Source organism: Bufo bufo, chromosome 11 (genome assembly GCF_905171765.1).
Source record: "Bufo bufo chromosome 11, aBufBuf1.1, whole genome shotgun sequence".
In the NCBI taxonomy this organism is placed as follows: domain Eukaryota; kingdom Metazoa; phylum Chordata; class Amphibia; order Anura; family Bufonidae; genus Bufo; species Bufo bufo.
The window spans coordinates 22,818,705-22,838,329 of NC_053399.1; the positions used below are offsets into that span (position 1 = coordinate 22,818,705).

Sequence of the window (19,625 nt, forward strand, 5' to 3'; positions counted from 1 at the left end):
TGTGTGGCCTAATAGTGAAAGTCTGGACTCATATACAGTAGTCAGTCTTTAACACATACAGGAGGCGGGTGCCGGCAGCAGAATCGCATTGCCGGCACCCTGCCCCTGACAGGGAGCTGCGATCAGCGGCAGTTAACTGCCGCTGATCTGCTAGTACCCGCCTCCTGTATAAAGGGGTAAAATCATTGGTGGTGCAGTGTGCCCCCCCCCCCTCAATCCCCCCATCCCATTAAAATCATTGGTGGTGCAGTGTGCCCCCCCCTCAATCCCCCCATCCCATTAAAATCATTGGTGGCACAGTGCGCCGGCCCCTCTCAACCCTCCAGTATTAAAATCATTGGTGGCAGTGGCCACAGGGACCTCTCCACTCCCCCTCATTGGTGGTGCAGTGGCAGCTTCTGATCGGAGCCCCAGCTGTGTAAGCCTGGGGCTCCGATCGGTTACAGAAGCCCTGGTTGCCATGGTAACATCCCTGATGCTGTGTGCACAAAGCACAGAGCAGCAGGGACAGTGTGGAGTCCTATTCACCCTGATAGAGATCTATCAGGGTGAATAGGAAAAGGGATGAAAGATCCCAGGTTCTAGCCCCTAAGGGGGGAAATAGTTATTAAATAAAAAGTGAAAAAAAAACACTAAAATATGAAGTATAAATCACCCCCCTTTTCCCAATTTCACATATAAAATATATAAATAAACATATTACATCGCCACGTCAGAAAAGTCCAAACTATTAAAATATAAAAAAAAAATCTAGGTGGTGAATGCCGGAACAGAAAAAATAAAATAAAAACTGCGCGATTCGCCATTTTTGAAAATGAGGAATGCACGTGGCTTTTTTTGTTTATTTTTTTCGCGTGGTATCGAATGGTATCGAGTATCGCAATACTTTTTCATGGTATCGAAACCGAATCAAAAATTTGGTATCGCAACAACTCTAGTCCACCCGCAACCTCAACCTTCGAGTGCCCACTCCCAAGCTGGCGCCTCGCTTTGTTGGTCCCTTCCGAGTGCTTCGCAGGGTAAACCCGGTAGCCTATGCCCTTGCGCTTCCTCCTGGCATGCGGATCTCCAACGTGTTTCATGTCTCCCTGTTGAAGCCACTGGTGTGTAATCGTTTCACTTCCTCGGTTCCTCGGCCTCGTCCGGTCCAAGTGGGCAATCGTGAGGAATATGAGGTGAGAAATATCCTGGACTCACGCCTGGTCCGCGGTCGGTTGCAGTTTTTGGTCCATTGGCGTGGTTATGGTCCAGAGGAGCGTTCCTGGGTTCCCTCCGCAGATGTCCATGCTCCTGCCTTGCTCCGAGCCTTCCACGCACGCTTCCCTCAGAAACCGTTTTGTGCTCCGCGGAGGAGGGGCCCTTGAGGGGGAGGTACTGTCATGGTCTTACCTGCTTGCTGCTCTCCTTCGTTTGACATGTGCTGGCGGCCATCTTGGTTTCTGGGTTTCTTGTAGCCTTCCACCCTGCGGCTCCTCCTTCCCCTGGGAGGAGCTGGATGCCTAGCTCATATATATAGGAGGTCTGTGGCTTTAGTTCCTTGCTTGGTCCTCTTGTGTTCACATGCTTCTAAGACTGCTGCTGCTTCTGGTTCCTGATCCTGGCTTCGTCTGACTACCCTGCTGGTTCCTGATCCTGGCTTCGTCTGACTACCCTGCTGGTTCCTGATCCTGGCTTCGTCTGACTACCCTGCTGGTTCCTGATCCTGGCTTCGTCTGACTACCCTTCTGGTTCCTGACCTCTGGCTTCGCAAAGACTCTGCTCGGTTTCACCATCCGTTTGGACTTTTGCTTTACAGCTTTATTTTCAATAAAGCCTTCTTATTTTCACTTATCTCTTGTTGTACGTCTGGTTCATGGTTCCGTGACATTTTGATTGAGATCATTATGATAATGCAAAAGTGGAATAAATTGGCTCCACTAAAGACTCCTCAGCTACAGGTCTTTTTGTCACGAACAGAAGCTGAAAATTACTGACCTACAGTCAGGTCCATAAATATTGGGACATCAACACAATTCTAACATTTTTGGCTCTATACACCACCACAATGGATTTGAAATGAAATGAACAAGATGTTCTTTAACTGCAGACTGTCAGCTTTAATTTGAGGGTATTTACATCCAAATCAGGTAAACGGTGTAGGAATTACAGTTTGCATACGTGCCTCCCACTTGTTATGGGACCAAAAGTAATGGGACAGAATAATCATAAATCAAACTATCACTTTTTAAAACTTGGTTGCAAATCCTTTTCAGTCAATTACAGCCTGAAGTCTGGAACGCATAGACATCACCAGACGCTGGATTTCATCCCTGGTGATGCTCTGCCAGGCCTCTACTGCAACTGTCTTCAGTTCCTGCTGGTTCTTGGGGCATTTTCCCTTCAGTTTTGTCTTCAGCAAGTGAAATGCATGCTCAATCGGATTCAGGTCAGATGATTGACTTGGCCATTGCATAACATTCCACTTCTTTCCCCCACTTCTTTTGCAGTATGCTTTGGGTCATTGTCCATCTGCACTGTGAAGCGCCGTCCAATGAGTTCTGAAGCATTTGGCTGAATATGAGCAGACAATATTGCCCGAAACACTTCAGAATTCATCTTACTGATTTTGTCAGCAGTCACATCATCAATAAATACAAGAGAACCAGTTCCATTGGCAGCCAGACATGTCCACGCCATGACACTACCACCACCATGCTTCACTGATGAGGTGGTATGCTTAGGATCATGAGCAGTTCCTTTCCTTCTCCATACTCTTCTCTTCCCATCACTCTGGTACAAGTTGATCTTGGTCTCATCTGTCCATAGGATGTTGTTCCAGAACTGTGAAGGCTTTTTTAGATGTCGTTTGGCAAACTCTAATCTGGCCTTCCTGTTTTTGAGGCTCACCAATGGTTTACATCTTGTGGTGAACCCTCTGTATTCACTCTGGTGAAGTCTTGTCTTGATTGTTGACTTTCACACACATACACCTACCTCCTGGAGATTGTCCTTGATCTGGTTAACTGTTGTGAAAAGTGTTTTCTTCACCAGGGAAAGAATTCTTCGGTCATCCACCACAGTTGTTTTCCGTGGTCTTCCGGGTCTTTTGGTGTTGCTGAGCTCACCGATGCGTTCCTTCTTTTTAAGAATGTTCCAAACAGTTGTTTTGGCCAGGCCTAATGTTTTTGCTACCACCTGCCGGGTTTGTTGTGTTTTTTCAGCCTAATGATGGCTTGCTTCACTGATAGTGACAGCTCTTTGGATCTCATCTTGAGAGTTGACAGCAACAGATTCCAAATGCAAATAGCAGACTTGAAATGAACTCTGGACCTTTTATCTGCTCATTGTAATTGGGATAATGAGGGAATAACACACACCTGGCCATGGAACAGCAGAGAAGCCAATCGTCCCATTACTTTTGGTGCCTTAACAAGTGGGAGGCACATATGCAAACTGTTGTAATTCCTACACCGTTCACCTGATTTGGATGTAAATACCCTCAAATTAAAGCTGACAGTCTGCAGGTAAAGCACATCTTGTTCGTTTCATTTCAAATCCATTGTGGTGGTGTATAGAGCCAAAAATGTTAGAATTGTGTCCATGTCCCAATATTTATGGACCTGACTGTATATAGTCAGTTTTGATATGTACCCCCTCCCGCCTGTCTCATTATTCCTTAATACTGTTCTATACATTCAACATTTCAGTTTATATGTAATAAAGATATGGCACTTTATACTATACTAACTCCTGGAAACTGTATGACACGATATGTGCTGTACCCGTTTGTCTTGCATTATGTTACTTTATACACCGAACCCTGGTACTGCGTACTGGGGTCGGAAATGTAGCATTCCTTATCTTATCTAATAAAAATAAATTTGAAAGAAGTGTATGTGGTTACATTGCTTTTCGGGAAGAAGCCTTTCAGATGGCCAGCAATGTACTGCCATGTAGTGTCACTAACATGTTGTACCAAGTGTTATCTATCTCCACAGGAATAACTGAAAGAGTATTGATAACGTTAGGCTGGGTTGGTCAAACTCCCAACCCAGATAAAAACCAGGGCCAAAACTCAAAGGGAACCTGTCACCTCCAAAACACATTTTAAACCGACATCATTACCTTACAGTTGCCCCCAGTGTGTTCCTAATCATGTTTTTCATTCCTCCACTGGTTGTTGTATACTTTATAAAATCGCAGTTTTAATCTGTGTTTTCGCTATCCTCAGAGTCAGCGGCCTTCTTGCTTCAAGTCAAGCTAAGCTCGCCCCTTACCCGTCCTCCCTCCACTGTGATTGACATCCTGCTGTGAGGCTGGGATCGTGCAAGTCTCGCGCATCATGCACGGTGCGCTCCTTGTCACTGCGCGATCCAGTCTCCGGCTCCCGCACTCAGCCGGGCGCTTTCATCTCTCTGCGCATGCTTACATTCTAGGACAGGTTGCTGGTGGCTACTTTAAATCATTCCTGGAGAACCCCTTTAAAGGTGTTTTTCCAGAGTAGAATACTGAAGTCCTATCCGCGGGATAGGTAATCATTATCAGATTGTTGGGGGGTCCAACAGCCAGCACTGCCACTGATCAGCTTGTTTGAAGAGGCCATGGCGGCGAGTGCTGCAGCCTCACTCACCACAGTGACATGGCCTCTTCAAACAGCTAATCGGCAGTGTGTCGGGAATTGGACCTCCACTGATCAGATATTAAAGGGGTTATTCAAAGTAGGGGTGGGCAATATGGCCTAAAATCTATATTGCGATATAATTTTAAGCATATGCGATATATATCGCAATATATTGTTTTCTATATTGGGGCGGGGTGTTTAAACTTTTTTTTTTTAAACTTTTTATTTAATAACTATTAGCCTCCTTAAGGGCTAGAACCTTTGTCATATTCACCCTAATAGAGCTCTATCAGGGTGAATAGGGCTTTACACTCTCCCTGCTGCCCTGTGCTTTGTGCACACAACAGCAGGGAGCTGGGCATGGCAGCCAGCCTCTCATGTGCCCCCCAGCCTCTCATGTGCCCCCCCCCCCCCCCCCCCAGCCTCTGATCAGCCCCCCAGCCTCTCCCTCTTATCAGCCCCCTCTGGTAACTCAAACCCACCCCCCTCCCTCCCCAGTTTTAATCATTGGTGGCAGTGGCCACAGGGTCCCCCTCCCCCCCCCCCCCCATCATTGGTGGCAGTGGGCAGTTCCGATCAGAGTCCCAGCAGTGTAATGCTGGGGCTCCGATCGGTTACCATTGGGGGGCATGTTTTATACTTTGGATAACCGATTTAATCACCTATCCAGAGGATTGGTCATCAATATTCTAGTCCAGTAAAACCCCTTAAATGGTTATGGACACCTTTGGGGGAATTTTTAAAAATATTGAATTCTACTTTCTTGGGCTAAAAATGATTTTTCCTGTTGGTCTTTATTAAAAATGTTCAACAGTTTGTCTTCTATAGCTTTCAGTTTCACTGCCTATGCAGACTGTTTCTCCTCCTTACCAATGAACTCCTTTAGAGAACTGCTCTGCTGGCTCGATCTGTAGCCCTCATCTCTAGTGTCCTGACAGCTCATAAACACTCATTTAAGGCTCCTTTACACGGGCTTATAGACAATAGTGGACAAGAATAGGCATTTCTATAGGGGTGTCGGCCCGCGGATCCGCAATACACTATGGACGTGTGAATGGACCCTAAAGGGGGGGGGGGGGGGGGGGACCCTGCAAGGAAATGTATCTATCTAGAATTTAAAAAAAAAACATGGAAGGTCCGCTTTCCTCAGAGGTAAAGGCTACAGATCGAGCCGTCAGAGCAGCTCCGTGACGGACTTCAGTGAGACTGAGAAGCAACAGATGTTGCTGTGTCGGATCTCAAAACCCGACAAAAATAAAAAGCTGATGTGAAAGTAGCCTAAATCAGGCACAAAATAAGTCGCACCTACTTAAATAGGTTGGAAAATAGGCACAAAGGTTAGAAAACTTCTGAATTAGTCTAAAAAAATAAATAAAAAATAGGCGAACAAGGCGCAAATGCTACCAAAAGAGGCACATCCTCAGTAGTAATTAAGACTAAAGAAACAAGGCAGTCTAAGCATTTTTCTGCCTAAAAACAGGTGCAGACAGTACAGTAAATGGGCCCCATTGGGGGGGGGGGGGGGGGGGTTATATATCTGGGTCCTAGAAGCCCTGGCACCTGTATGTGCAAGCGAACCAACCAGTACATGGAGATGCCATGTGGACCTTACCTATGGGCCAAGTGGATCCAGAGCGCACACGTGTGGAACCTGTCCCCCTCCAGCTGGTGGACCTGGCGGCCATTATTCTGCAATAGGCATATAGTGTAGGTGTTGTATGACCATGTGGGCACCTGTGTGTGTACAGTCAGTAGCTGGGCACAGTATGGTACTCCGAGCAGTGTGGTAAGCGCCATGTCTTTGGGCACTGTGTACGGTAATGGATACCCGCTGTATATCACTATGTGGGCAGCGCATGGCGGTACAATCCTACAATCCTATAGGAATACAGGTGCTACAAGGGACAGAAGCAAAATATGTTGCACATTGCGGCCTCTCCAGGAAAGCGTGGTAGAGGGCAGAGCCTGGCACAAGGGGTTGAGCGCCAATTGTCGGTCATATAACTACGTTAATAATTATCATTACTAATTATTCATCTAAAACGGACCCTTCTTAACGATAATCGCTGCGTATATGATAGCGACGGATATCTGCACTGGGGCGACTGGATATACCCCACATGGCACAATGTCAGGGTGGGCTACGGCCTGACTGCCCACAGCGGGCACACAATCCTCTCCATCCTGGTGACACTCCATGAAATTGGGCAGAATCAGGTCCTGACCACAAGGCAATGACAGGCAGGTGACAACATGGCAGCTGACTAACCTGTGGCCCCAGGCGCGGGGGGGAGGAGGGGGCCTGGTCAGCGCGGCTCTTCCAAGCTGCAGGCTCTGCCACGCCCCTCTTCGGGCTCTCGGAGTTCCCACACAGTGGGCCCCGGGTTAGTGACGGGTCACTATGGCCCAGTCGTCTCACTGGAAGATGCCGTCAAAGCACTCCTACGTTGCCATGGCGATGGCGGAAGTGACGTCCTGCCGTAAAGCTGCGCCAGGGAACGACCGGCGCCGCCATCTTTGAAGGGGGTAATGGCGGCGTCCTGCGCTCGGTTGACCCGTCTTCGCCCTCGCCCCGTACGGCTGCTCTCCTCCCGCACTCGGCACTCCGAAAGCTCAGACACTAGAGCGGGCGCCGCCAAGGTGACGTCATCAGAGCGCCTGCGTCATGCTTGTCCTCTAAGGTTGCGCTTAGCTCCCAGAATGCTTTGCGACCACTGCAGTCTACAGATCATATGTGAGGGGGTCATTGCTGTGATGCCAGGGCTGGACCGCAGTGCCCACAGAGCGGGCAGAGCACCCAACAACAAAAAGTATTAATTGCCCTTAAAATCCACGTTCCCTCTACCGGTGCACACAGCCATTTATTTTACATTTTTTTAATGACGCACTGTGGTGTCTGGTTCTGCTGGGGCGGTATTTTATGATGCGCTGTGGTGTCTGGTTCTGCTGGGGCGGTATTTTATGATGCGCTGTGGTGTCTGGTTCTGCTGGGGCGGTATTTTATGATGCGCTGTGGTGTCTGGTTCTGCTGGGGCGGTATTTTATGATGCGCTGTGGTGTCTGGTTCTGCTGGGGCGGTATTTTATGACGCACTGTGGTGTCTGGTTCTGCTGGGGCGGTATTTTATGACGCGCTGTGGTGTCTGGTTCTGCTGGGGCGGTATTTTATGACGCGCTGTGGTGTCTGGTTCTGCTGGGGCGGTATTTTATGACGCACTGTGGTGTCTGGTTCTGCTGGGGCGGTATTTTATGACGCGCTGTGGTGTCTTGTTCTGCTGGGGCGGTATTTTATGACGCACTGTGGTATCTGGTTCTGCTGGGGCGGTATTTTATGACGCACTGTGGTGTCTGGTTCTGCTGGGGCGGTATTTTATGACGCGCTGTGGTGTCTGGTTCTGCTGGGGCGGTATTTTATGACGCGCTGTGGTGTCTGGTTCTGCTGGGGCGGTATTTTATGACGCGCTGTGGTGTCTGGTTCTGCTGGGGCGGTATTTTATGACGCACTGTGGTGTCTGGTTCTGCTGGGGCGGTATTTTATGACGCGCTGTGGTGTCTGGTTCTGCTGGGGCGGTATTTTATGACGCGCTGTGGTGTCTGGTTCTGCTGCGTCGGTATTTTATGACGCACTGTGGTGTCTGGTTCTGCTGGGGCGGTAATTTATGACGCACTGTGGTGTCTGGTTCTGCTGGGGCGGTATTTTATGACGAGCTGTGGTGTCTGGTTCTGCTGGGGCGGTATTTTATGACGCGCTGTGGTGTCTGGTTCTGCTGGGGCGGTAATTTATGACGCACTGTGGTGTCTGGTTCTGCTGGGGCGGTATTTTATGACGCACTGTGGTGTCTGGTTCTGCTGGGGCGGTATTTTATGACGCACTGTGGTGTCTGGTTCTGCTGGGGCGGTATTTTATGACGCGCTGTGGTGTCTTGTTCTGCTGGGGCGGTATTTTTTGACGCACTGTGGTGTCTGGTTCTGCTGGGGCGGTATTTTGTTCTGCTCTACGGTATTGTTGGCCCCGGCTTCTTCTGTTGTCCACCCTTTGTCATTCAGACTAAACCGATGACCCGGGGCCAGTTTTAGTTCTCAGTCCGACGCTGCGTGTATTACAGCGCCACAAAAAAATCTGCAACGTAAACTGACCTGAGGCGCGGATTGTAGAGACGTTTTTGATTGAGTGAAATCGACATCAACATTTCCGACAGACTGAGGCTACATTCACATCTGCGTTTTCCTTTCCGGTATTGAGATCCGTCATAGGGTCAGCTTCAGTTTTGTCCCCATTCATTGTCAATGGGGAGAAAACGTAACTGAATGGAACGGAGAGCACCAGAATGCGTTCCGTTTTGTTGCGTTCCCATGACGCACACATAAGGGCTGCAAGCAGCGTTTTTTTGTGCGCGTCCTGGGATGTGGAGCAAGACGAATCCAGCATGAAACACAATGTAAGTCAATGATGCCGGATCCGTTTTCTCGGACACAAAAGAAAATGAATCCAGCGCCCATTGACTTACAATAGTTTTAGAGACGGATCCATCTTGGTTATTACAACCGGATCTGTTCATAACTTGACGGATCCAGCAAAAGCGCAGGTGTGAAAGTAGTCTTGCAGGTCACTCAAACGGATTTTGCCAAGCGTTCCCTTAAAGAGGTCCTTTCACCGGTCCAGACATTATCATATAAATAGCTGGCAGGGTAGGGCATACTGATGGCATGTTACAGCGCTTACTATGCTTCCTGTGCCCTGCTTTGTTCGCTCACTGTGCCTCCCATATTGGTTTCCCGCTTGGCATGTAAATTCAAACCATCGGTACAGGGAAGAGGAGATGGCAGCTTTTCTCAATGGGTGTCTCCTTCTCCCTGTCCCTTATAGTATGAATTAACATACCAGATGGGAAACCAGAACGGGGGGGCACAGCGGGCGATTACCAATCAATATGAAAATACCGGAAAACCCCTTTAAAGCAGAATTCCGTTCACAATACACGTTTGACACAATTGATGAAATTCAGTTTTTTCCCCCCAAATGCTATAGCATGCCTTGTCCAGCAGGGGGCATTGTTGCTATAGACTTTTATGAAACACTTTATATGGTGCAATTTGTTTATTGCGACAGATGGACCTGATAAGACCCATTGTAAAACATCAAAAAGTTATCGAAAAGTAAGAGGTGAGGGCACCCAAAATATAGTGCTCCATACAAAAAAAATATATCGAGGAACCATTGGCTCCTAAACTGAAAAATTTAGGAGCCAAATTTAATTTTTAGTTGCCAAATTTTAAATGCATATAATTACGGTATAATAAAAAAAATATAAAAAGACATGTCTTAGGCTACTTTCACACTAGTGGCAGGACGGATCTGACAGGCTGTTCACCCTGTCGGATCCGTCCTGCCGCTATTTCGCTGTGCCGCCGGAGCTCCGGCGCAGCACGGCAGCGCACGGCGAGAGGCCGCCGGATAAAAAAGTTGGACATGCAGTACTTTTAGTCCGGCTGCCTTTTGCCGTGCTGCGCTGAGCTCCGCCCCCGTCCCCATTATAGTCAATGGGGACGGAGCGGCGGCAGGACGGATCCGACAGGGTGAACAGCCTGTCGGATCCGTCCTGCCGCTAGCGTGAAAGTAGCCTTACCTTGTGTAGTTGCCCATTTGTCTCTCCTTTTTGATTAGTTCTTCTAGCCCCATCAATCTTGAGTCTCACCGTACTTCATTACACCCCCTCACTGTTCCTCCATTAAAACCCCCACCTACTCTCACCCACATGGCTACTGTAGTGTTACAATAAAAATAAGAAAAAAAATAAGCTGGTAGGTCGTTACGGATGCAGCGATTACTAATATGTCTATTTTTATTTTGGTTTTACACAATAAAAGCATTTTTGAAATAAATAAATAAACATTTTTGTGTCTCCATATTCTGAAAACCATATTTTTTTTATTCATTGGGCGATTCTCTTAGGTAGGGTGTTATTTTTTGTGGGATGAAGTGACGGTTTCATTGGTACTATTTTGGGGTACATATGACTTTTTGGTATTGCACTTTTTGTGATGTAAGGTGAAAAAAATGGCTTTTTTGGCCTTTTTTTTTTTTGTGTTCACCTGAGGGGTTAGGTCATGTGATATTTTAATAGAGCTGGTTGTTGCGGACGTGGCAATACCTATTATGTCTACTTTTTAAAATTTATTTCACTTTAACACAATAAAAGCATTTTTGAAAACAAAAACAAAAAAACGTTTTTGTGTCTCCATTTTCTGAAGGCCAAATTTTTTAATTTTTTTGGGCGATTCTCATGTAGGGGCTCATTTTACGGCAGAGTGATCCGGCAATCTGCATGCAAACGGACAGCATTTGTAGACGGATGCGGATCCGTCTCACAAATGCATTGCAAGAACGGATCCGTCTGTCCGTTTGTCATACAGACAAACTGATCCGTTCCTATTTTTTTTCACATTTTTAAAGGTCTGCAATATTTTTAATGCCGGATCCTGCACTAATACATGTAAATTAATGCCGCATCCGGCATTCCGGCAAGTGTTCAGTTTTTCTGGCCGGAGAGAAAACTGCAGCATGCTGCGGTATTATCTCAGTCCTAAAACATCAAAAAGACTGAACTGAAGATATCCTGAACGGATTGCTCTCCATTCAGAATGCATGGGGATATGCCTGATCAGTTCTTTTCCGGTATTGAGCCCCTAGGACGGAACTCAATGCCGGAAAAGAAAAACGCTAGTGTGAAAGTACCCTTAGCTATACCATGGCAAGCCGGAAGCCTGTGAAGCCGTTTGGTTGCCGTGGTAACCATCGGGACGCCGCCGCCGCAGCCCGATGGGGATGGGAGGGAGGGAGCTCCCTGTTAACCCTTTTCATGCAGCGGTTCCTTTGGACCGCGGCATGGAAGGGGTTAAACGGCTGACATCGGTGCCAGCACCGATGTCGCCCTTTTTAAGCAGAGTGTCAGCTGTATGCTGACACTCTGCTAACCACTCCGGCCATCCTGAAAAGGGGGGGGGGGGGGGGGGGGGGGGCGTTGCACGCCCGCTCGGCCATCCTGAAATAGTACACATCAGGAGATGTGGGGAGTAATAAAACAAATATATATATATATATATACAGTATCTACCTACATATTTAATAAGGTTCTGATCCCCCACAGTCACTGACCTTTCAGCCGGCATTAGGATCCTGTGATTGGCTAGTCTGTACAGACTAGCCAATCAGAGCGATCGCCGGCCCGGGACCGCCCTCATTGGTCCCAGGCCGGTAAGCTGAGATCACTGTCTGTAATGCCATGATGTGTATACTCGTCATGGAGCACCTAGTAGCAGTAGCAGACGATTATACACGTCAAAGAACAGCAGAGGGTCGAGGCGCAAATGGCGAAAAGACTACAAAGTCCTGTCGCCATTTTGCAATTCTAAGTCGCATTGGCGACCATTTTGGTCGCCATCTGGAGCCCTGAATGCTGTGTTTTCCAGTCTTAACAGTGCTTTGCAAGTTTTTGCATCTTCAGACAGTTTATGTGTATTTTTTCTTTTCTTTTTAGGCCATCAGCTTCTGCCCACCTGTAGACTCCAAATATGACTGGATTGGTCCCCCCGATAGATATTCCAATATTCGACCAATAAAATACTTTGTCCCAGCAGATGAGTCTCCTTTGGAAAGAAAACTCCGGGAATTGCGCCAGGAAACACAAGATTGGAATCAAAAGTTCTGGGCAAATCAGAATCTGACTTTCATTAGGGTAAAAATCCACTTTGGGAAACGTTGGTATTAAAGGGCAGACCATAGGTTGGCATTCTACATGGAATTCATGGTGACATGCGGTTTGCCCATGTTTGTAGTGCTGTGTCGCCAGCATAGGCCATATCCACGCTGTACTGACTGCAGGACTAGTTCAAGTGATGACCTACACTGCTGCCCATAATTATTCATACCCCTGGCAAATTTTGACTTAAAGTTACTTTTATTCAACCAGCAAGTAATTTTTTGACGGGAGATGACATCGGTGTCTCCCAAAAGATAATAAGGCGATGTAAAAGAAGCATATTGTGGGGGAAAAAACATTTCTCAGCTTTTATTTACATTTGAGCAAAAAGTGTCCAGTCCAAAATTATTCATACCCTTCTCAATAATGAATAGAAAAGCCTTTATTGGCTATTACAGCAATCAAATGCTTCCTATAATTGCAGACCAGCTTTTTGCATGTCTCCACAGGTATTTTTGCCCATTCATCTTTAGCAATGAGCTCCAAATCTTTCAGGTTGGAGGGTCTTCTTGCCATCACCCTGATCTTTAGCTCCCTCCACAGATTCTCAATTGGATTCAAGTCTGGACTCTGTCTGGGCCTCTCCAAAACGTTCATGTTGTTGTCTGCTAACCATTTCTTCTCCACTTTTGCTGTGTGTTTTGGGTCATTGTCATGCTGAAATGTCCACTGGTGCCCAAGGCCAAGTTTCTCTGCAGACTGCCTGATGTTGTCGTTGAGAATCCTCATGTATTGCTCTTTTTCATGGTGCCGTTTACTGTGATTAGGTTCCCTGGTCCTTTGGCTGAAAAACACCCCCCAAAGCATTAGGTTCCCACCACCATGTTTGACAGTGGGGATGGTGTTCTTTGGGTTGAAGGCTTCTCCTTTTTTACGCCAAATGAAGAAAACATCATTGTGACTTGGGCTGCACGATATATCGAAAAAATAATCGAATTGCGATAATCGCCAAATGCGATATGGCGATTTGGCCGACCTGAAAATGCCGCGATTATATATGAAGGGGCCCCTATTGATAAAATGGCCAGCCTCTGTACTCACTTTCACTATGAATGCACTGCAGCGCGCGAGCCGGCCGGTGCGTGACTGACGTCACTTAGTCACCCTCCTGCTTCCTGAATTAAGTGGGAGGAGAGTGACAGTGACGTCAGTCACGCACCGGCCGGCCCGCTCGCTACCGTGCATTCATAGTGAAAGTGAGTACAGAGGCTGGCCATTTTATCAATAGGAGAGAGCTTGTTTCAGACAGTAGTAAAATACTTTACACACAAATCCAGTTATGTGCGCGGTTTAGGACACATGAGGGGACACATTTGGCCATGAGGGGGACCAGCATAAGATGCTATATGTGTGTGTTATGCTGGCCCCCCTCATGGCCCTATGTGTCATAGCACACATCCCCTATAACAGTGCCATCCACAGATCCCCCATAACAGTGCCATCCACAGATCCCCCATAACAGTGTCCTCCACAGATCCCCCATAACGGTGTCCTCCACAGATCCCCCATAACGGTGTCCTCCACAGATCCCCCATAACGGTGTCCTCCACAGATCCCCCATAACGGTGTCCTCCACAGATCCCCCCCATAACGGTGTCCTCCACAGATCCCCCCCATAACGGTGTCCTCCACAGATCCCCCCCATAACGGTGTCCTCCACAGATCCCCCCCCATAACGGTGTCCTCCACAGATCCCCCACATAACAGTGTCCTCCACAGATCCCCCCATAACGGTGTCCCCCACAGATCCCCCATAACGGTGTCCTCCACAGATCCCCCATAACGGCGTCATACCCAGCCGCGTCAGCGGCTCAAATGGGAAAATCCAAGCAAATAGACCTCTAGCACAATTCCCTTAAAATATCGCATCGCATATCGTTATCGCAATTTTTAGGGGACTAATCGCAATCGCACAAAATTCCCATATCGTGCAGCCCTAATTGTGACCAAACAATAAAATTTTTGTTTCATCTGACCATAACACAGAAGACCAGAAGTCTTCTTCTTTGTCCAGATGAGCTTTTGCAAAGACCAAGCGAGCTTTTGTGTGCCTTATTACTTGCTGGTTGAATAACAGTAACTTTAAGTCAAAATTTGCCAGGGGTATGAATAATTATGGGCAGCCCTGTATCCTGAGGATAGTCCATCAGTGTCTAATTGGAGGGCTTACGACACCCTGCACTCCTGCTGATCCGCTGTTCTCCACTAGCATGTTTAGTGGAATGACTGAATGAATGGAACGGTGTCGTTTTGGTGCTGACTTAAAGGGGTTATCCGAAGTTTAAAAGACCCACCCCCACCCCCAATGTCCGGGCCCCTCGTATACATTAGCTAGATGCTAGGGAGGCACTGGAGATGTAGCGGCGGCCGTGCGGGGATCTGTAATGATGTGGGTGCTGGGGAGCAGGTAAGCCTATTGTATACAAGGGGTCCGGGCATTGGGGGGGGGGGGGATCTTTTAGACTTTGGATAACCCCTTTAAGGTAGGTTTACATCGCACTATGTTACAGCAGATTGTCGAGAAGGAAGCGTTCCTTCCCAACAGTCGGCTGCGTGTTCAGTGAAGGAGACCGTTGCATTTACATGCAGCAATCTCCTTCACAGTCTGAGGAAACCATTGTTTCTGGGCAGCAGATTCGCTGTTTAGACAGTACGATCTGCTGAACAGAAACTATGATCAGTGGTGCCTGCCCGAGCGACAGGATCACCGGATGAGCGAGAGTTTCGCTCGTTCATCAGGTGATTGGCAGCGCATTTAGATGGGCAGATTGTCGGGAATGAGCGTTCACAATGATTTCTATAGGGCTGACGCTCGGCTATTTTCGGCAGTTGGCCCTCCACAACTTTCAGCGATCCATCGGTGCGATATGCCCCCATTGTCTTAGATGGGATTACCCTTTTAAAGGGGTTGTCCAGCTTCAAGCCCAGGCAGCTGTAACTATTAAACAATCATACTCGCCTGCTCCCTGCCTCTCCACTCCGGCTCCCTTCTGCGGTCGCCCAGTCCCCAACCTGTAAACTTACGGATGGTTGGGTTCATGCACCACTACACCACTAATGACTGGCTTGAGCAGTGATGTGTACTGAAGCGGCGCATTATCCAGCGGAGAAGTGCTGCTTGTGGACACCACTGCTGAGGCCGGTCATTGGCTGCAGCGGCGCACGTCAACCTCTCCATCCGTAACTGGCCAAAGATCTCTAAAGAGGAGCAGGTATGGATAGTTTTGTAAGCAGGTACAGCAGCCTCTGTTCGAAATTTAAAAAAGTGCGCAAAGCTGAAAAACCCCTTTAAGCGGTTAATAGCCATAGTAACTTCCATAGGTTGAGATGCAGAATTACTTGAAGATGGTTTATTAAAGGGGTTTTCCAAGTGTTTAATATTGATGACCCTGAGTGCCGCAGCCTCTTCAAAGAGCGGATTGGCGGTGGGGGACTGTTATCGACTCCCCCACTGATCAGATGTTGATTACCTTTCCTACGGATAGCGTTAAATAATGTTTTCATTTTACTATTGCTTTATTTTATATTTTTAATATTTGATATTTGTTGCTGTGTCTTATCCTCCCACAATCCATCACTCACCAATCTCATGGGCAGCTTTGTTCACCTTCTATAACGAATCCGGGTCTGTACTGCCGTCCTCTCATCCACATTATTGAATGTGTTTCTTTATTTTTAGGAAAAAGAAGAATTTATCATCTTAAAACTTCGTGCCTTGGGTTTGGGGCAGAGAGATGAAGAAGGTGAGACCTCCTACACATGTACTGTCCTTTATCCTCCCATTGCTTTGGGATTCTGATTCATCTAGTACAGGGATGCTCAACCTGCGTCTCTCCAGCTGTTGCAAAACTACAACTCCCAACATGCCCTAATAGCTAAAGGTTGTCCAGGCATGCTGGGAGTTGTAGTTTTGCAACAGCTGGAGGGCCGCAGGTTGGGCATCCCTGATCTAGTATCATCAATGCCCAAATAAACTGTACCCTGACAAGTTGACAATCTGTGGTCTGTCCGGCCTGACCGTTCCTTGGATGTGGGCTGCCTTTGGGGGGAGACGTGGATCCAGCGGGGTCCCATCCCTGCCCTAATAGGGTATATGGTTATAGATGCAAGGTAACTCCTCACCAGTCATCAGCACAGCGCTCCTGTGTCCTCAGTTGCAATGGTGTGATGATTGAGCCTGAACACCGCCCCTCCAGTACAAAGTCTGTGGCACTGTCGGAGGGATCCGGAATACATTGCTCAACAGTCCCATAGAGCCTGAATGGAGCGGCAGTGCGAATGTTGAACCACTGGCCGACTCAAATGGTAGACACACATGCAGCATCACAAATATGATTAGATGGTAAATCTCGAATTGGCAGCTCCCCAGCTGTGACAAGTCTATAACACTTAGCATGCTGGGAGTTGTAGTTTTGCAATATCTGTAGAGCCGCTGGTCGGCTGATGATTCAAGGTGACAGCAATATGTTTATGTAGATCATAAGGTCGGTATATTGTGATAACTGTTCTCACATTGCTGTCTTATAATGCATGCTACGAATGAGCCCTTGCCAAAAATCCTCTCTGCCCTTCACAGGACGTAAAAGGACATTGGATGCAGAAGTGATGGCGGATTTTTATAAGAATTTCCTGGGCAAGAACTTTTCAAAACATGCTCAGTATAACAGGTACCTGTATCCCTTGACCCCACCATAGACTTACGGTACACAGGTTACAGTATATAATGGGATGTCCATCAGCTGGCCGGGTGGATGCCATGCATTGTGGTCCCGTGGTTGCATCCTCTCTCCTCAGCACAGACCACTCCTACCCTAACACTGCTTTGCGCCAGACCACTCCTACCCTAACACTGCTGTGCGCCAGACCACTCCTACCCTAACACTGCTGTGCGCCAGACCACTCCTACCCTAACACTGCTGTGCGCCAGACCACTCCTACCCTAACACTGCTGTGCGCCAGACCACTCCTACCCTAACACTGCTGTGCGCCAGACCACTCCTACCCTAACACTGCTGTGCGCCAGACCACTCCTACCCTAACACTGCTGTGCGCCAGACCACTCCTACCCTAACACTGCTGTGCGCCAGACCACTCCTACCCTAACACTGCTGTGCGCCAGACCACTCGTACCCTAGCCATGCTGTGCGCCAGACCACTCGTACCCTAGCCATGCTGTGCGCCAGACCACTCGTACCCTAACACTGCTGTGCGCCAGACCACTCGTACCCTAACACTGCTGTGCGCCAGACCACTCGTACCCTAACACTGCTGTGCGCCAGACCACTCGTACCCTAACACTGCTGTGCGCCAGACCACTCGTACCCTAGCCATGCTGTGCGCCAGAGCACTCCTACCCTAGCCATGCTGTGCGCCAGACCACTCCTACCTTACCACTGCTGTGTGCCAGATAGGGTTGCATCGAGTATCGAAATTTCGATACCAAATCGATACTTTTGTGCCAGTATCGATTCGGTACCGGGATTCGCATTATTGTGATACTAGGCTGTGCTGCTGGAGCCCTTTACATTGTTCTGTGCCAGACCACTCTTACCCTGGTTCTCCTTTGTGCCAGACAACATCTACCCTGAATCTCCTTTGTTCCAGAACTCATAATTATCTTTGTATTAGTCCACTGTAGCTATGAGCCTTCGTTAACACCCCTGTTAATATTGTTTCTCTATATAAAACAATCTTTTTATTGTCTCCCTGGGCCTTCATGAGGTGCGGAAACAAATATAAAAATACACGCCAAGTGCCACATAGCATAATACAGTAGGATCAGGAATAATAGCACTGGTGTAGTTATAGGTATTGCTCTCAAGTTTACTGGTATTGAACAGTCACAACCACTATATACGAATATAGTCCAAAGACGGAGTCAGGATGGCAGCAGGTTGCAGATGCTCTCCAGGATGCCGGACGTCAGATAATTGCAGAGCAGAGGTTTGGGACACATATGTCTCTTACCCCAATGGAGAAAAGAAGCAGCGCCGGACTCCAAGATTCTTTGGATAAATTCCCAAAACTATCCATTGTCTGTATGAAGAAGTTTTGGAATAGACGATGAAGTTACCCAGAGAATCTTGGAATCCGGCGCTGGTTCCTTTTTCCATTTGTCTATGACACAGATGAGTCCCAAACCTCTGCTATGGACCTTAAAGAGGACCTTTCATGGGATTATGGGTTACAAACTGGTATGCTTACCAAATAGGATGGCCCCTACAGATGCCAGCACTTTTTTTTCCTTCCTAAAATACCCCTCTATTCCGGCGCTGTGTCCCCTGCTGCTGTTGGCGCCTGCTATGTTAATTTAGAGTAGCGGTACAGAGAGGGGGAGACGGCCGGGTTTCTCAATGGGCGTCTCCTTCTCCCTGGCTGTAGCTGGTCCAATTGCAGCGGAGAGAAACTAGGCCGTCTCCTCCTCCCTGTACCGCTACTCTAAATTAACATATCAGGCGCCAAAAACAGTGGGGGACACAGCGCCGGAATGGAGGGGTATTTTAAGGGGGGGGAAAAAGTGCTGGCATATGTAGGGGCCATCCTATGTGGTAAGCATACCCGTTTGTAACCCATAATCCCATCTAATGATTCCTTAGTATGATTGCTTCTTATATGTGAATACCAGCAGCAATCACAAATCGAGCAGGTTATCTTTTTGCCATACATCGATGGGTTACGTATATTTAGATTCTATTGACCATGTATTTATAGGGATTTTATGGAGGACATTACCGTCTTGAAGACTTTTGGCAGCGAAGGAGCTATTACATAATTTATACAACACCAATCAATGCTGTATATTGAGGCGGGTGTACTGTGTACTGTCCGTGCAGTATATACACTAAGTGAATCTTCTATTATATTGCCTGTGTCTTTCAGAGAATGGTACAAGAGGAATTTTACCATCACATTTCTCATGGGGCAAGTCGCATTACAGAGAGCGTTGAAGAAGATTGGCTGGAGATAGACTACACTGGAAAAAAAAAAAAAGATTTTTATTAAAAACAATCGTAATGTAAAAAAAATACAGGGATTTATTGGTATTCTTTTATTTGTTTGAAGAGCAATTTTATGTTGCATCTCAAAGATTTTCCAAAATCATTGTGTTCAGCATATCCAGGTACCTTTTCTTTAGCTGCCTTTGCATGCACTATTAGAATGCTATACTTTTTAATTTAAAAATCGCCATATTTTATAGCTGTTCTCTTCTAGATTGCTCACTCCATAGAAATGTATGGAAATGCAAAGAGGAGGCGTTTGCATTGG

General features: G+C 47.4%; 2 protein-coding genes across 2 annotated transcripts in view; one reads left to right on the plus strand and one right to left on the minus strand.

The window, feature by feature from the left end:
* BAG5 (BAG cochaperone 5) overlaps nucleotides 1–7,017 on the minus strand; it is a 23,924-nt gene extending 16,907 nt beyond the window's left edge. Inside the window, exon 1 of the mRNA XM_040411712.1 lies at nucleotides 6,870–7,017. The gene's annotated coding sequence lies outside the window, so the exon portion shown is untranslated. The remainder of the gene's footprint in view (nucleotides 1–6,869) is intronic.
* On the plus strand, nucleotides 6,989–19,335 carry LOC120981920 (cytochrome c oxidase assembly factor 8). Its single transcript, XM_040411714.1, has 5 exons — nucleotides 6,989–7,240; nucleotides 12,138–12,335; nucleotides 16,039–16,102; nucleotides 16,936–17,026; nucleotides 19,239–19,335. The coding sequence occupies exons 1-5, from the start codon at nucleotides 7,130–7,132 to the stop codon at nucleotides 19,324–19,326; spliced, it is 552 nt and encodes a 183-aa protein (XP_040267648.1). The 5' UTR covers nucleotides 6,989–7,129; the 3' UTR covers nucleotides 19,327–19,335.
* Nucleotides 19,336–19,625: the final 290 nt, after the last annotated feature.

What these genes read in the sequence shown, in the direction of transcription:
- LOC120981920 (XM_040411714.1), top strand. Translation starts at nt 7,130, where the DNA reads ATGGCGGCGTCCTGCGCTCGGTTGACCCGTCTTCGCCCTCGCCCCGTA. An exon ending in CTAGAGCGGGCGCCGCCAAG is followed by an intron (nt 7,241 to 12,137) that starts GTGACGTCATCA and finishes TTTTCTTTTTAG; the next exon opens with GCCATCAGCTTCTGCCCACC. An exon ending in AAACATGCTCAGTATAACAG is followed by an intron (nt 17,027 to 19,238) that starts GTACCTGTATCC and finishes TGTGTCTTTCAG; the next exon opens with AGAATGGTACAAGAGGAATT.